The sequence below is a fragment of the Dromiciops gliroides genome, chromosome 1 (assembly GCF_019393635.1).
Source record: "Dromiciops gliroides isolate mDroGli1 chromosome 1, mDroGli1.pri, whole genome shotgun sequence".
NCBI classification, from domain to species: domain Eukaryota; kingdom Metazoa; phylum Chordata; class Mammalia; order Microbiotheria; family Microbiotheriidae; genus Dromiciops; species Dromiciops gliroides.
Window position 1 is genome coordinate 276,261,802 of NC_057861.1, and position 19,299 is coordinate 276,281,100.

General features: G+C 36.5%; 1 protein-coding gene across 2 annotated transcripts in view; it reads right to left on the bottom strand.

Annotated features, from left to right (window-relative positions):
* ARMC1 (armadillo repeat containing 1) overlaps positions 1-19,299 on the bottom strand; it is an 81,078-nt gene that overhangs the window by 3,251 nt on the left and 58,528 nt on the right. For both annotated transcript variants that reach the window (XM_043976009.1, XM_043976008.1), the window contains exons 4-6: positions 9,663-9,852; positions 1,816-1,932; positions 437-511 (exon numbers count right to left, since the gene is read on the bottom strand). In XM_043976009.1, the coding sequence (XP_043831944.1) occupies positions 437-511; positions 1,816-1,932; positions 9,663-9,852 (382 nt within the window). The remainder of the gene's footprint in view (positions 1-436; positions 512-1,815; positions 1,933-9,662; positions 9,853-19,299) is intronic.

A 19,299-nucleotide genomic window follows, 5' to 3' on the forward strand; every position in this document is an offset into this window, starting at 1 on the left:
GCACTTCTGGCTGGCTTCTGGTGAACTCAGCCTGTGGGCAGCTACTTAGGGCACAATGCATCTCCATGAAGGACACAATGGGAACAGCAGACAAGGAATTGTGCCATCACCCTGCTTTTATGTGGAAAGAAAAAAGCTGGCTTACCTAATTGTCCTACTAGCTTTAGACATAAATGCTGAATTCCTACTGTTTCCCTTTACATTTCTCCTAACAAGAATAGGTTCTAATATTTTTAAAGGAATTCACAAGACATCACATAAAATCAGAAAACTTTTAGCCACAGACATGTAAAGACAGGTAAGACTATCTAGAAAAGCCCTCCTACATCTGTATTCCTTCCCTCTTAAGAAATAAATACAGAAACACACAGGCTATAAGGAACCTTAAAAAAGGATCAAAATCTGGTAGAGACTGAAAATTAAGATAGTGACTTACTTCTTCTCCCGTTTCACTTTTCACAACTTGCTGTGCTTTCATAACTTTGGTTGATGCTATTGCTGTTGCCAAAGCCTAGGTCAAGATAAAACAAGAAAAAACAAATTTAGTAGTGATTTTGCAACTGACAGTTTTAAAAGGCTTCAGAACTGATTAACACAATCAGTTAAAAAGTGAGACTATGACAAGAATAAATATGGGTAGCAGCAGAACTTTTGAATACTGATGATGAAAATCTAATATATGCCAGGCACTGGATAAGTCTATTGCCGGGGCAGCTAGGTGGCGCAGTGGATAGAGCACCGGCCCTGGAGTCAGGAGTACCTGAGTTCAAATCCGGCCTCAGACACTTAACACTTACTAGCTGTGTGACCCTGGGCAAGTCACTTAACCCCAATTGCCTCACTTTAAAAAAAAAAAAAGAGAGAGAGAGAGAAGTCTATTGCCTGCAAAAAGCCTACATTGTACCAGGGGAGAAAACATGTATATAAATAAGTCTACACAAAATAAACAGAAAGTAAATTGGGGGGGGGGGGGGCTTGCAGCAGAAAGGCTTCATCTACATGTCCCTTGAGAAAAGTCTGGAAAGAAATGAGGGATTCTAAGAGTAAGATTGTACTGCATTACAAGCAAGGGGAACAAATAGGGCAAGGCCAAGAGTGAGGACATGAGTATCAAGAGTAGAAGGCGGGGCAGGGCGCAGCTAGGTGGCACAGTGTATAAAACACCAGCCCTGGATTCAGGAGGACCTGAGTTCAAATCTGAACTCAGACACTTGACATTTACTAGCTGGGTGACCTTGGGCAAGTCACTTTAACCCTCACTGCCCTGCAAAAAAAAAAAAAAAAAGTGGAGGACACCCAATGTGTGAGAAAGGGAATAATGTGGAATACAACTGGAAAAGTAAAGAATCAGACTGTGAAGGAGGGCTTTAAAAGCTAAGCAGAGATTTTCTTTTATCCTAGAAGCAACAGAGAGTTATTAGAGTTCACTGGGTAGAAGAGACACTTGTTCAGACTTGCGTTCTAGAGAAAATCACTTTGAAAGCTAAACAAAGAATGGCCTGGAGAAAAGAGAGACTGGGGCAGGAAGACCAATTTAGAGGGCTACTGCCAATACTCCAGTTGAAAGGTGATCAAGGCCTAAACAGGGTGTTCACTATGAAGGTAAAGAGTGGGGGGGTGAATGTAAGAGATTTTGTAACGGTAAACGGGACAAAGTTTGGCAGGGAAAGTCAAAGATATAACAAGGTTGTGAACTTGGGTGATTGGAAGGACGGATGCACTCTAGTCAACACCAGGAAAGTATAGAAAGGAAATGGGTTTGGGGGAAAAAGAGAAGTCCAGTTTTGAGAATGCTGATTATTTCAAATCACCTACCTCTGCTTTCAAATCTGAACGGATTCGTACGACACATCTCTGAACAGCCATCTGAAATGTAAAACTAATAACTCCTTTAATTTTCAACAAGGCCTCTTCACAAAGATTTCTCCGAGACTGAAAAAGAGGGGGAAAAAAAACTTAATTAAACCAGAGAAAGGAACATTTAAAGGGAAAAAATAGCACAATGAATGAGCTATTCTACACTCTGCAGATGAAAAGAAATAAATATGCTCCTACTTATGTATTAACATTTGGATTTGAAGGGAATCCTATGAGAAAGAAGTCAGGCAATTTTTATAGCAATCTAAGAGTTAACAGAATGGAAATAAGTACAAATGAGGAGTAGAGAAAAGTGCTCAAAAGCAGAAAATGTATTTCCCCCCATATGATCAGTGAATAGAATTGGCTAACTGACTAGAGTTAGCATTAAATGAGCAGCTTGCGTTTAAATGTTCAAACTGTTTCTTAACAATTTTGGGATTTGAAATGACTAAAGGAATTGAAGCATATTTGTTAAAATGCCTCATCTGTGGCAGTCCAATCTCAGAAGTCAGCAATTATCTCCTTCTTAAGAAAGCTAATGGCTTCTTCTGACTTATTTTTCAGTATCTTGACAGTACTGATCATTAACTCTTCCCTGACGTTCTCTTCTCATATAGTTTCTGTGAGATCACATTCTACTGATTTTGACCTGACAACTGTCTTCCTCTTCTTGCCCTCTAATTAGAGCCTCCCCAAGATTCATTCTGCAGCAACCTGTTCTCTTTAACCCTTTCTAATCCTAAAAGCCAATTCATTCTTATTCCCTATGTGGATGACTTCCAAATACATACCTCCTTCATTCTGTATCAGCTACAAAAACATGGCATTTTTTCCCATGAAATATCATGTTGGCCTTCCCCTTTCACTCTGTTACTATCTTCTCCCCCCACAATCAAACACATGAAATACAACAGTGAGCAGTTATTGAAGGTACTATACCTGTAATCAGGATCATTAAAGAGTAGATCAGGAATGGTGTTTACCTATGTGTGAACAAACAGTACCTAGTCTTTATTCTTCCATAAAAATTTCAAGTATTTTTTTTTTTTACAAAGGGAAAGCCAACCAAGATGTATGGTCATATAAGCCTACTCGTCCCTCCAGCAACTTGGAACTTTGATCAAAACTTGGCTCATATTTGTCAAAAAGACTTCACTTTATTCACTATCTTCTTGGATTCAGTAAAGCATCCACTACTCTCAATGTTTCTTATTCCTGAACAGCATTAAACTTCTCTCAAAGCTTGATATTTCTTAAGGAAGAGACTCTGGTATACTTGTTAAGAACCTAATATCTACATTCTTTTCTGATTTAGATAAATAATACCTAATCATCTCCATTTTAGAAAACTTGTCTGCTTTTTATCTTTATCACTAAAAAGTTTGTTACAAACAGCCAACTTACCATGACATATTTCTATGGTTAAATTCAAAAGTCAAAATAGGTCTTTTTGATAAATGCTATAAAAATACCTAAACATGTTTTATACTACCAATTAAATCTAGTTAGGATGAACATGTTAATAAGAGCAGGCTAAAGAGTAGGAATTCATCTTTTTCATATGTGATAATTCAGTATTTATAGCAACTTCACATCATTTTATTAACATGGAATAGTTTTCCTAAGTATTCAACAAAATCTTCAGATAAATGGGAATAATATTACCACTCCCAATATAAAACACCAAGGGCTGAGTGATAGTGCTAACCTACATAAATGCCAATTTAAAAAGAATTTTTGCTTATAGCCTATTATATTTAAGGTAGTGAGCTAAATGCTATGGAGGGCATGAAAGTGAGTAAGAAGACCTTGACGTCAAAAAACTTTCAAGCTTATAGGAAGCTAACAAATGTATTTAACTTAAACCAAAATAATGCCATTCTGTTAATGGATGTGCATATATACACATTTCTGTTGCTTGACTGAATGACCAAATTTTCTCCTTGTTGGTCTTATAATACACTATAACATGAAGAATGTTGCTTATATAGTGACTTCTGTTCATTTCACTCTCATTTATTATGTATTTTTCCAAACATGTTACCTCTTAAATATATCTTCCATTTAACTGCCATCACAAATAATCAGGGGGGCAGCTAGGTGACACAGTGGATAGAGCACCAACCCTGGATTCAGGAGGACCTGAATTCAAATCCAGCCTCAGACACTTGACACTTACTAGCTGTGTGACCCTGGGAAAATCACTTAACCCTCATTGCCCTGCCCCTCCCCCCATCACTATATTTTAAGTTGAACTATAACACTATACACATAAGCTGTTTGTCCTTCATTTTGATAAGGACCAATGACATCATTGGTCTTGACTTGCATGTGAATTAGATATAAGTGAGGTAGAGTTGTACAAAGTCATCAGCCTCACTCTCCCTTCTAGTGTCAAAGTCCAGTGGTAAGACAGAAGTCAAGACAACTAGCAATGGCCTGGGATATGGTGGACCTTGACATTTGATGTCTGACCAAGCTCTAAGCACTCTACAGCACTTGCTTCAGCTGCCTTCATGGCCACTGGAACAAATCGTTCTCATCTGTCCTTGCGGTAGAAGTCTTTACATGCTTGAGATAGACATTGCCCTAATTCATGACCAGATTTGAGGCCTATTGGTTGCCCTTGGGGTGTCCAGGGAGGAATAGCACCTCTGGTGTGAGGGCTCGTTGAGCCCTTTTCCAGGCTGCTCATATCCACTTTTGGTGTCCACCTTTCACCCAACTCTCACCTGTGGCTCCAAGAAGTTGTAGCATGTGCAGTGGCCACACCTCAGTAAAACCTTCTAGGTAGGGCTAAACCAGGTTTGGGGTAACAAGCTAAATTTAGCCAAATAAGAATTTCTTTTTAAATGTCCTTAATTGGGGATAGCTAGGTGGCACAGTGGATAGAGCATCGCCCTTAATTCAGGGGAACCAGAGTTCGAATCTGACCTCAGACCCTTAACAATTACTAGCTGTGTGACCCTGGGCAAGTCACTTAACCCTCATTACTTGGGGGGGGGGGGCCCACATAAATGCCCTTAATGACTTGCAAAACCATGTAGGTGTGTTCCAGATACAGAAGTCTATGGTTCTGCTATATTAACTATCTGAATAAATTAACATACTTCTAGAAAGAAAGTACAGAATAATATTAGCATTTAAAATTCAAACAGAGAGCTTTCAGTTGTTGGAATGTGGAAAACTCAAAAGGGATTCAGATCACTTGCCTCACCTCATATTTCTAAAATGTCACTTCCTTCAATTGGTATACTACAATAACCATTTATCTGCCTTTCAGGAAAATGTTAATAATCTAACACAAATACTCTAAAAAAAAATACCAGTTCCAGCACGTGACAGAGAGTACTGCTCCATGGCAGCACACCTCCATCCCGCAACCTACCTCTGAGGTACAATCTCCCCCTGGTCACTTTACCTTCCTGAATCCACAACCTCCAACTCCTCCAGGCTCCAATTGCCCCCAAGAAGCTCTTCCCTCTCTCTAGAGGCAGAAGTAGTAGTTTCTTCAAGCACCAAAACCCCACAGACCATAGTGCGAGATCCTCATGTCCCTTCACAGAACATCTCTCCTCACCCACTAAACTATTCATGAGTAGAACCCCCTCCCACTACCAAATCAAAGCCTCCCCACTTTTTTCATCCCCTTTCACCCAACCTTTCTGACCCACTCCCCTGCAGTCTCTCCTCTTCCTGAGACCACAGAAGTTACCTTCCATGACCTGTTAGCTAAAAATTCGACCTGTGAATATCATATTCTCCCGTCTATACTACTCCTCCCCTCTCCTCTTTCAAGTAAGTAGTTTCATTTTGTAATTTAGTTAAACACACACACACACACACACACACAATGATTCACCTGTAGGTAGGGTGCCTCTAGGTTCAGCCTCTAACTCTCCAGGCCCACCTCTCCAGCACTACCTCCACCTAACTTCCACCTTCACCCCTATCTCCTTGTGTACATACATTTAGAAGTTTCTTACTGGTCTCTGTGTTGTCAATTTGTTGCTGTTGCTGTCCTTGACTACTGCAACTCTTTACCTCTTCTGTGTTTCTGTTGTCTGGGGTATTCAAGAAGCAAATAATCTCTTCAGTCTGGGTTTTGTTTTTTTTCTCTTAAAAATGTTCTAAACACCTCTATTACTGAAAACCTCTATCTTTCATTTATAGTTAAACTCAGATTGCAAGGTAGGCCACTTTGAGAAATATCTTGACTTTCACTGATACAGAACACAGTATTCCATTCCCTCCAGCATTTTCTGCTGGGTACAGAATAATTCTGTTATTCAAATTTCCTTTCCTTAGTATTTGAAAATCTCACTCCTGGTAGTTCACAGAATTGGTGATTTCTGAACTGAATTGTTAAATTTAGCCACTATGTGTCTTGGAATTTGAAGCCTTGAGTTTTGTTTTCTCTGGAAGCCATCTATACATTCTTTCAATAGGCATTTCCTTTTCTGTGCTTAGAAGTTCTGGGCAGTTTTCTTGTATTATTTCTTGCATTACAGTGTTCAGGTTTTTTGACTTGTATTTTTTTTTTTTTTGAGATCTGTAATCCTTAGATTGCTTCTATAATCCTGTCTCCTAGAATAACATGTTTTGCTTCTATATAGAGTGTTTTCTTTTAATGGTATTGCTTTTTGCTTCTCTTCTTCCAGATTGTCCTTCATTTCTATATATGTGCATTCCCAATCAGTAGTCCTCTCTTGTTTCTTTGGCAAGATTTGCTATTGCAGATTTAAGTTTTTCTATTCTGCCAATTATCTCTGCTGTGCAGGCTATAAATTCTGTTCTTATAATTCATTTCTCTTTTAAACCACTCAGGAACAGGGTGTTGTAGTTCCGTGCCTTCCTCAAAATCCATAGGGCTTTGGGCAGCTAGGTGGCGCAGTGGATAAAGTACCAACTTTGGATTCAGAAGGACCTGAATTCAAATCCAGCCTCAGACACTTGACACTAGCTGTATGAGCCTTGGCAAGTCACTTAACCCTCACTGCCCCCCCCCTCCTGCCCCAATCCATAGGGCCATCTGCTTCATCAGGTATTAAATCATTTTCTTTTGTTTTATAACATTCACAGAAGCCTAAACTTGTCTACTAGATCTGTTTAGCAATTTTTAGTCTTTTTTTGGTCCCCCTTATTTTTCCCTACTGCTCACTTTCTGACTCACTCCCCTCTGATAGTGGTTTTCCTGGGAGCTAAATCTCAAAGTGTCTCTGCCTCCTCCCACAATGGACAATTCACAGTTCATGAGCCCAAGTCTCAAGGCCTTTTGTGGGGTAAATAATTGGCCGCCGTTGGATGCTAAGCTCCTTCCTTCAAGCTTAGTTGTCACACACAGACCCACACTCACACAAAGAGTCTCTACTTAGTTTTCTGGTCCTGCAGTACAGAAGGCTACTAACTACTGCTACTATAACCTGGGAAAATTTCTACCCTTTAGAGTTTGGATCTCCATAACAATGGGAACAAGGGGCAAGGTCAAGATATAGCACTGAGATCTAAATGGGACAGTCTTGTCCCATTCTCTCTGTTCCTCTGCTCTCCAGAAAAACTCTTGTTGCAGCACATACAGCAACTGACTCTCACAGCCTCAGCACATTTCTGCAGTTTGTAGCTTAGATCTTCACAACACTGGAAAAAGGAGAAAGGAGGTTAGGCTGTGGAGCTGTGTTTGGTTGCAAGCCCATGGATTAGGTAGTGCTGCTTTGCAGTCTTTTTACCAAGAGCATGGTGGGTAATGGGGGAGAGCATTAAGCACAACTTTCATAGAGTTTTCACTTTGTTTTAGGTTCCTGGTGTTCAAGGCCATGGAGAAAGTTAAAGCTGCATTCTCTATATCTGTTTTGGAGAAGTATGAAAGTTCATGAGAATCAGAGAAAATGTCTACACTCCATCTTGTTGGTCACATGAACTGGAACTTATCAGTATTACACAAAGTCAGCAACACAGTATTGGAGATAAAGGATATTGGCACTGATTAGATGTGAGCAAGTCAATTCAATAAATACTATGGACACTCCTAAGTTGTTCTACAGATATATAAATTACTGGCAAAACGTTCTCAGGTATCAACAAAAATCTCTATAAATCATGTTTGTTTCTACATAGAGATAGGTATTAATTTGAGAAATCATTCTATAGCAAGTGATTACTAGTATTGATGATAGTTACTGAATGCCTAGCAATAAGGACATCTAAGGTTATTTGTGGGCCTGCTACTAAATAACAATTCTGGGACAAGTCACTTAACCTCTATGGGACTCAAGTTTGTCATTTATAAAATGGGGAGCAGGGGGTGCAGAAGCATCTCTGGGGAGCTCAAGGTCCTTTCCACAATTCAAAGAATTAGCTAGGACTTCCTAAGTATTAGAAAACATGTTCTTTAAAGAAATATTCAGAGATACTGGCATTTTGTGCTATGAAACTAACAAGATTAACGAAAAGCTAAAATGTAGGCAGATCTAGGAATTCTATAGTATTACACTGGTCTGGTAAATTATTTAGCAGTAATAAGGAGAACAAACCCTTGGATAATTTTTTTTCAGGAGAACCAACTGAAGAAACCATCCTAGTAACATATTCCAGAAAGACTTCATTTCATCCCTTTTCACTGAAAAATTTTGGCACTATAATGACTCCCAAATCTATATATCCAACTCTCATTTCTCTCCTGAGATCTAGTCTTGTAGGACAATTGTTGGACATTTCACAACGGGTGTCTTGTAGGCACTGGAAACTCAATATGCTCAAAACAGAACTCATTATCTTTTCCCTTTACCACTCTTCTAAATGTCTCTATTTTTGCCCAAAGGCACTGCCATTCTTATAGTCATCAAGTTTGCAACCATGGTATGTGTCATCCCCAAATCCTCATTTTCACTCACACCAATCAGCAGCCAAATTTTGTCATTTCTCTCTCTCCAACAACTCTCACATATATTCTCTTTTCTCCACTTAGCCATCACTCTAGTAGTCCAGGCCTTCCTCATCTTGCCCCGATTATTGCAGTGGCCTCCTCATCTGCTTCCCTATCTCAAGTTTCTCTCTATTTCAAACCATCCTTCACAGAGGCAGCCAAGTGATTTTCCTAAAGCACAAGTCTCACAACTATGTCCCCCACTACTCAAATTCCAATGGCTTCCTAGGATCAAATATAAACTCCTCTGTAAGGCATTTAAAATTCTTTACAACCTTGTTCCTTCCTATCTTTCCAGCCTTCTTACACATTACTTCCCTCCATACAGTAAGTCTACAGTCTAGCCTTACTGGACGTGTTGCTGTCTTTCCTCTCGTGTTATTTAATCTTCCATCTTTATAATTTTGCACTACTGGGTATCCACCTTGCTGGAATGCATTCCCATTTCCTTTAAAACTTGGACGAAGAGCTACCTTCAACACAAGGCCTTTTTTGATGCCCTCAGCTGTTAGCATCCCATCCCCCAACCTTACAGTTATTTTGTCCATATTTTGTATATACCTATTTATGAACATGTTGTCTCTCTGGTTCAAATATAACCTTGAAGACAGGAACTGTTTTGTTTTTACTTGTGCAGCCCTCATACAGTACCTGGTACACAGATGATGATTAATAATAAATGCTTCTTGGTTCAGATGTAATGAAATCCCATCTACCATGCCTCATTCCCCCCTACTACACTAAAATACTAATAAATATTTAAAAAGTCAGTTTCTCTAACAAAGGATCAAGAAGACTTAAAGCTTCACTACAGGTATGTGATAAGCTTGAATGAAAAATGGAATCTTATTTGTACTTCATGTGTTTTTAGGACACTTACAGAATCATCAAGGCCATCTATATGCAGAACCACTGTTTTGGCACGCTTGTTTGTAGTTCCAAGAAAAAACTGAGCTTTCCTTCGACGTGAGTTCATTTCATTGACACTGCTGGTATCTGCCATATTGGATGACTGAAGGATGTCATAGATTTCAGAAGCCAGAAGTTTAGTCTCTCCTGGAGTAGTAGACCTTGCAAAGAAAAACAAATTTGTATCAATGAAACATTATCTTAGTTTTATTTTATTGGTCCATGATTCTGTCCCTCAGCTGAAGAAAAGGGCAGCTTCTTCAATTGTTTGATCCAATTCAGAAAACATACTGTAATATTCCACAATAATAAAAAGGAAAGTTATATATAAAGGTAACAAATGTCATCTACATTATAAGCACCTAATAAACATGAGTTGAAGTGAATGAACAATAAAATAAAACTTGCTGTTCTATGAACTAGTCAGGCTGGTATACTGTCCCCGACGGTGGCATTAAGGGATAGAGACCGTATTACCATCTATGACAAACTTTGAAAAGTTAGGATATGGGGGCAGTTAGGTGGTACAGTGGACAGAGCACCAGCCCTGGATTCAGGAGGACCTGAGTTCAAATCCTACCTCAGACATTTAACACTTACTAGCTGTGTGACCCTGGGCAAGTCACTTAACCCCAATTGCCTCACCAAAATGAATGAATGAATGAATGAATGGACAAATAGACAGATGAATGAATAAATAAATATAGAACAGTTAGGATATGATTTGAAAAAAACACCTAGGCTAATCATTAAGATTTTTCTCAATTTAAAAAAAAGAAATTGATTTTTGAAAATAAAATTGTATTGACATTTTTAAATATTTTCTAATTAATATTTTCCATTATTCCTTTAACAAAAAATTAAAAAAAAACAGTTCAGTGAAACCAGCACTTTGAAAAAAAATCTAATATTATATTTAATGTTCCACATCCCTTATGCCCTGTAATTACAAAAAAAGTGAAGGCACCTTCTTATAATCTCTTCTTTGGGGCCAAGTTTGGTCATAATTTCACAGCATTAAGTTTTAATTCTTTTGTTTTTCTTTCCAACTACAAAGCTGAAATTTATCTTTTATCTTATTTGGATTATACTATTTATATTATCTTCCTGATCAGCTTATCCCACTTTGCATCAGTTTGTAAGTCTTCCCATGCTTCATGGGGATCATCATATTCATCATTTAACAGAGCAATAATATTCCATTATGTTTATGCACCAAAACTTGTTTACACATCTCCATACCAATCCACATCTGGTTTTTTCTAGTTCTTTGCTATGACAAAAAAGGGCTGCTAGAAATACTTTGATGTGTTAGCCTTTCTTTTTTTTTTTTTATCACTGACCCTCCCTGCTTGTCAGTTCTCACCTGACTATTAGAATATCCTGATGGTTGGTCTCCCTGCCTCAATTATCTCCCTACTTCCAGCCTATCCTTCACTTTAATCAACTGCCAAAGTGATCTTCCAGAAATCAACAAGTATGAGACTGCTACTCCTCTACTTAACAGACTCCAGTGGCTTCCTATTACCTTTACTTTTGTACTGGCTCTCCCACATTCTTAAAACAAACCTAAGTTTTAACTAAATGGTGTCAGATTTTCCCTGAAAAGGTCAACAAAACGAATTCTTAGGTGGTAAGGATCATCCTATAGCTGAAGAACTAAAGTCATCCTATGTGTTTTATTTAGGGAAAAGGGGGGTTATGAGCTTCACCAGATTGCCAGAGGGATTTATAGCACACAATAGGTTAAGTTCAGTGTACACAACCCTCTGGCTGCCACATCTCTCTCTTTGGCAAGTCATAGTGTTTACTGGTTATGAATATTTCTAGGCTTTTACAATCTCATTATGACAGTTGATTCACATGAATTATACTTCTTTATGAAATTATTATAATTATTAAATTATTACCAATGCCCTCTCCTTCCATATTCCACATTTTTGGATCAATTACAAATGAATTACAACCAAGTCAAAATTGTTTTAATTGCATGATATGTTTTCTTAATAATTTTATTTATCTCCATAACATCTCTTACATATGTCCCCTTTTCACCATTCACTTAATCATCATGCTACATAGTCCCTCATCATCTCTTACCTACATATATTCGTACTGTTCTCCTAATTTAGCTTCCTGACTTAAATCTCTCCCCACTCCAATGAAGCTTCTAAAGTGAATTTTCTCAAGTGGAGGTCTGATATGTGCTCTTACCTGAACTATTTAGAATATCTTGATGGTTGGTCTCTCTGCTTCAAGTTTCTCCCTACTTCCAATCTATCCTCCAATCAGCTGCCAAAGTCATCTTCCAGAAGTACAAGTTTGAATATGTTACCCTTTATTGAATATACTCTTGCAGTTCCAGATTACCTTTGCCTTTGTACTGACTCTCCCACATGCTGGAAATGCTTCTTTCCCTGCCTCCCTTTCTCCTTCATTTCCTCCCCCATATTGGTCTCTTAGGAACTCTAACTTCTTTAAAGACTATTTAATTGTTATGGTCTTTATTGTTATTGAGATTATGTTAAATCTGTTAAGACAAATTATATACACTTAATAGATAGAAAATACATATCAAGTAAATACAAAGTAATTTGGATGGGGAAAATCCAAAGTCACTGCCTCATGTCAAAGGTGACTGCTTCAAATGATCTTTGAAGGGAAGGGAATCCCAGGAATCACAGATGAAGAAGCCAAAGTTTTTTTCCAGGAAACACTTCTATGAAAGACTTTTAGAGAGAAAAGGAGGTTTGGAAAAACCAGTGTAGAGAGTGAGATAGGGAATCAATTACAGAGGAGGCCACCACTAGGAGACCGAAGAAAAGGAATCCTTTTTTTGTCACCAAGATATAGGAATTCTCTTTTAAAGACATACTGTAAAAAAAATAAATAAAATTTTAAAAAAAAAGGCATACTGTAGTAGGAAAAGATCCCCAGGATCTAAAATTCTCATTCTAGACTTGAGGCATATCTTCCCACAGAAACAAAAGGTAACTGTAGTTCAGCTTAAGTTTTTATGGGCTATCCTAAGAACCTAACCACTGTTCAGCAAACAGGAAAATGTTTACATAGTTCCAATCTAAGTTCACAGTTTCAAGAATTGACTTAGAAATTAAATTTTAGGGATATAAATAAAGTTTGTAGGCAGCAGATTGCCTGTCAGAATCATAAATTCTCAAAACTGGAAAAGAACTCAAATCATGTACTCTAAACTGTGTCTTGAGAGGGCTTATCCCTATGACATTCCTACCATTTGGTCATTCAGAGTCTATTTCCAGGCCTCCAGTGATAGGAATACACTACCTTTCTGAAGTAGCCCACTTGACTTCTAGACAGTTCTGTTAGAAACTTTTCCTTATAATGGGCTAGAAATTGTTCTTTCTGCAACTTCAAGACATTGGGGCCAGTCCATCTTCTGGGGTCAAGCATAAGTTCACTTTTACCCCTCTTTCACATTAGGGCTTTTCAAGGTCTTCAGACATCTACCATATCCCCATAAGTTAAACAGCTCTAGTTCCTTCAACCAATTCATGGTCTCTAGTTTTCACATTTTGATCATACTCCAGTTTGTCAATGTCCTTCCTAAGATATGGTGCCCAGAAAAAAACAGAAAAATAATTTATACATGATCTGAATAGGGAAGAGTAGAGTTCAATATTATCAATTCTTTCTCTATTTCTATAACAACTAAGCCTAAGATTAAATTAACTTTTTTTTGGCTACCACCTACCACTCTCTGCCTCACATTAAGCCTGCAGTCCACTCAAGTCTCTTGATTAGAAACTATACTAAACTATGCTATATATTATATACAAAAACTATACTATAAATAAAGGATGACATGACTTCTTTTTTCATAAATGATGTGTCTAAATAAAATAAACATGTTATACTGTTTTCCTCAAAGTCCCTAATAACAAAAAGAAACAAAAAAGTAACCATTGAACTTAAGCACAATTGCTGTGTCTGGCCTCCACTATTAACTCTCTCCAAGAATACAGAACTGTTTTTAAGCTCTTGGAGCTTCTGGTTGTTGCCTTCAATCATCTACTTCACCATGACCCCCGCCCTGGGGGTCCCTGTTCCTCACAAGCACTGAACCAAAGCCACCTCTGTTGTTTACCACTCTCTCTCATGGTGTCTCTTTTCCCTTCACACACCTCCTTGTCACCCACTTCCTGTCTCTTCCATCCCCTGCTGCTTCAGGACTACTCATCTTTCACAGGAAACAACTCAGCCATTACCAGACACTCAAAGGGAGTATAATCTTTTGGTAGTTGATTCTTAGCTTTTTAATCTTTTCTCAAAGGTTCTATCTCCAGTGATACAATAAATTATTCTTTCATTACAGCTAAGTTTGGTGCTGTTCTCCATAATTGAGGGCATGAGAAATTTGGTCTCTGGATAATGTAGGTTAGTACATAAATCTTAAGTGATTAGTAAAAGGTTAAATTATAACCTATTTAAGAAGGAAAAGAAACACACGTAATAAATTTTAGAAAGATTTCTATTAAAATCAACAAAAATGTTGGTGCTTAAATCTCAATAATCTGAAAAATTCACTAATGAATAAATAACACCTCATTCCCCAGCGATGGCAGATCCATAAGGCAGTAATATATATCCATGAAACACTTTGAGGGGAAAAATTGTATCTTTCTTCACTAAAGGTCTCTTCGGTTGGTTAAGAAATGGACATTATTAAATTATTCTTCCACAATAGCACTATTACAATTTGAAGCCTAGGAATAAAAGATCCAAGAAATAATTTTTTCTGAATTTATACCAGAGATGCAAGTGTGGTTCAACATCAGACAAACAATATGCATAATAACAACAAAAATAGTAAGCAAAAAAGTTATTCCAGTAGACATGGGAAATGACTTTGACAAAATATAACATTCCTGAATGTTAAAAACTCTACACTATAAGCATGAAATATGATCAAAAGCTTATTTGTAAAAGTTAGCACTATTCACTATCTACTATTAATGACCAAACACCAGAAGTTTTCCTAAACACACCTTTTTCCATCATCATTATTATTTGACATAGTTTGAGAATTTCTAGCTATAGAAATTAATAAATAAAATCAAAGGTACTTCACCAAGAGGCAAAATTATCCCTATATGCAGATGGCAAGATGGTATATTTTCAAACCCCTCCCCAGAAACTAAAACAATAGTTATAGCAAGATTTCTGGGTACCAAATAAAGCCAAAAATACATCAACATTTCTATACATAACAAAAACCAGGAAATGGTAAGATTAATTTCATCTTAACTACATGTAAAATGAACAAAATATCTGCAGGACACATAGTAGATTTACATAAACACAAATACACTTTACTGAAATAAAGAGAGATAAATAATGATGAGATAGTCACTGCCCATAGTTGAGCTGTGGGGATAAAGGGACAGCGCTTTGTCAATCAAATTAGAACTAGGCAAGATAATATCAAAAGGTCTAATATCCCAAAAAAGATAAGGGAAAAGTATAACTTAAAGGAGTATATGATTACTGCACATCAAACCATAATTATATAGCCATCATCATCAAAGCTATGTGGTATTGATTATTAAAAAATGAGAGTATATCCATGGAACAAATAAGAAATAGATTTTTAAAAAGTAACTCAGTGTTTGACAAATTTAAGAACCTCTCCTATTAGCATACTTCCTTTTTGGACATGATCTGCTATGGAAATTATAAAACACAATTTAACAGAAACTAGTATTATACCAACATCTTGCAAAAGGTAAACTAAACATAAAAGATCACACTAAAAAAGCTAGCAGAGTAAGATCTTTTATCTTTCATAACTATAGTTACACGAAGAATTCAAGGGATTGAAATAATAACTTTTTACTACAATTGTTAACAAAATGTAAAAGCTTTGGAACAAATAAAATCAGTGAAGACAATTAGAAGAGAAACAGTAGGGTGGTATAAAAGATATTTGAATCATTCTGTAAAACTATGACTTAAAATATATACGGAGTTTAAAACACATATATAATACTGTCAGATCTATAGGTCAAGGGAGAGTTTATGACTAAACAAGAGATAGAAAAGATCACAGAGAATAAAATGGAGAATTTTGAAAATACGAAATTAAAAGGTTTTGCACAAACAAAACCAATGCAGCCAAAATCTGCAGGAAACTGGGGGAAGAAAATTTACAGTAACTTTCTCTGATAAAGGCCTCATTTTTCAAATATCCATAGGGAGCTCAGCCAAATTCATAAAAAATAAGAGCCATTCCCTAATTGATAAAAGGTCAAAGGATACAAAACAGGAAGTTTCCAAAAGAAACCGAAGCTATCAACAGTAATATTAAAAAAAAATGTTCTAAATCACTATTGACTAGAAGACACAAATTAAAACACTTCTGAAATAACACACCACAACTACTAGATTGGCTAACATGACAGAAATGGAAAATAAATGCTGGGACACAGAAAAATAGTAACACTAATACACTGTTAGTGGAGTTGTGAACTGCTTCAACCTTTCTGGAGAACAATTTGGAACTATTTCCAAAGGATTATAAAACTGTGCATACCTTTTGGCCCAGCAATACCACCAATAGGTCTGTATCCCAAAGAAATTTGAAAAAAGAAAAAAGAAAAGGACCTGTTTGTTACAAGGGTGTTTATAGCAGCTCTTTTTGTAGTGGTTAAGAATTGGAAATTATGGGGATGTACATCAACTGGGAAATGGATGAACAAGTTATAATATATAATTGTGATAGAATACTATTGAGCAGGGCTGCTAGGTGGCACAATGAATAAAGCACCGGTCTTAGAGTCAGGAAGACCTGAGTTCAAATCCGACCTCAGACACTTAACACTTACTAACTGTGTGACCCTGGGCAAGTCACTTAACCCCAATTGCCTCACCAAAAAAAAAGAAAAAAGAAATAATGAGCAGGATGTTTTCAGAAAACTTGGGAAGCCTTATAAGAACAAATACAAAGTGAAGCGAGCAGAGCCAGGATAACATTGTACACAGTAACAACAATACTATAATGATGATCAACTGTGAAACATTTAGTTAACCTTAATCAATACAATAATCCAAAACAATCCAAAAGACTCATGATGAAAAATGTTATCTACTTCCAGATAGAAAAGCGATGAACTGGGTGCAGATCGAATATATTCTTTTCGTTTTCTTTATTTTTCTTGCTTTTTTTCCTAGCAATATAACTAATGCTGAATATGCTTTACATGGCTTCAAATGTACAAATGATATATTGCTTGCATTTTCAATGATGATAGGGAAAGAATTTAAAATTCAAATTTTTTAATTCATGTTAAAAAGAAATAAAAAATGGAAAAATAAAAAGGAAAAATGTATACCTGCTGACAAAATTTTTAAAGAAAAAATTATACCAATGACCTAAAGGAAATCACAAGCACCTAGATTTATTAAGGGATGTTAAAATGATAACCTAGCTTCTTTTGAAGGTTTAACGAAGAATGTTCCTTTTGCCAAATTTATTCAAAATATTTTAAAATGAAAAATGCAGAAAATCTCTTCCCGTTTAAAATTCTCTTCCTGTATTATTTAAGAAAAGATAATGACATAGTTGGATTGTTATTTATAGAACTATAAATAGTTGTACCCCACTTCATGTTAAATGTGTTCATAAAAACAATATAATATTCTGGGGAAGTGCAGGGATTACAACGAATATTTGAATCCATAGAACCAATTTTATAAATGTAAAACAATAGTATGATGAAGTCTATTTACAATTAAATAATCGCATTACTGTAAAACTATGCTGGTTAGGGAAATGTTATAAGAGATATATATATATGATACGGTTATATCAAAACACTAAGAATATGTATTAGCAGAAAGATATAAATTGAGACTGATTTGTGATTTAAATGAATCTAAACAAATCTTGTTAATTCAATTGAAACATTAAATGCCAGTATGGCATGTTTTCTGACTTTTTCCTCTTCTGTTTCTTTTGTTCATCTTTTAAAATATCATTACATAGGATGGCTTTCTGGGAAGGGAAGGTGAAATACACTGAGGAAAATTATGATTATTCAAAAAAACAAGACATCAATAAAAGCTTGTGTTTTAAGAAATTAAAGAGACCAATTTAAATAGGGTATAACAGAAATGTAGGACATCACTAAGCAAAAAATAAAGTGAATTACATAAATAAGTTGATTTCAAGGCCCATGTGAGTCTTTTAAGAAATATGGCTTTAATAAAATTACACAGCTACAAGAATTTTGAGAAACCATTTGTGGTAATGTAGGCAATAGTGTTTTTACCCCAAACTTGAACTGCATTTCTCATATATGAAATGTTAGTTTGGTGATATGTACCACTGATGAATAATGCATTAATGTCTTTTGAGCTTTACCATTTTATTTCCTGGAAGGTACTTCATGGAAATTTAAGCTCCCTCCTCTTTATCTGAGATTGGTATGGATAAAGCTAACCCTCAATCTTTTCTGAAGTGAATAAAACTGCCAATCAGAAAATTTCTCAGGAAATATGCCAAAAATCTTTTGAATAATACTTCAAGTACTGGTCACAGCATAACCACCAAACATACATGATATCATAGGCAAAATTTCTTAGATATCTCAAAACTTATAGTAAACTGAGCATATTACTAATGTGCCCAGGTATAATTTAAAAGTTTGTGTTAATTCAAGAAAAGCTAAAAACACATAATTTTTAATATATACATAATGCTAATTATGAAACCTTTATTTCTCTCCTGGGTTTTTTTTGGGGGGGAGGGGCAGGGAAGACGGGGCAATTAGGGTTAAGTGACTTGTCCAGAGTCACACAGCTAGTAACTGTCAAGTGTCTGAGGTCCAATTTGAACTCAGGTCCTCCTGAATCTAGGACGGGTGCTTTATCCACTGACCCACACCTAGCTGCCCCTCTCCTCTGATTTTTTTAAAAAATCAAATTACTCTAAGTTCAGATATTTATAATTGAAAGCAAAAGAACCTAGTCTAATCAATATGGGAACATCTGACTTCCAACTTTATGACACCATCACCTCCTCTGCTTAAGCATCAGTTTTACACTTGGTGGTGAAATTATGGCTTCCAGGTAGATGAGCTTTAAATGTAATCACACATGCATTCAGAGAAGGTATGAGTTGGATAAGATTAGAAAAGTAAGTCATCTCTACTTATGCTGTTGCTCTGCATTACTCTCAGAAATGATACTGTCAGGGCAGCTACGTGGCATAGTGGATAAAGCACCAGCCCTGGATTCAGGAGTACCTGAGTTCAAATACAGTTTTAAACACTTGACGCTTAACTAGCTGTGTGGCCCTGGGCAAGTCATTTAACCCTCCGTACCCTGCAAAAAAAAAAAAAGGGGGGGGGAGAAATTATACTGTCCATCATCCATACTATGCAATTAAGAATAGGAAGTTGATCAAAACGAGAAAGGTTTTTAAGCTGTTTCTTTACATTGACTTCATTTCATATTCCCAAAGTATCAGACAAGTTTATTCCAATGTCAATGCAAAAATGCATTACAAAACTAAATACAATTATTTAAGGTTTTTCTTTTCTTTTTTTCCTCTCAATGGGGGTATGCAGAAG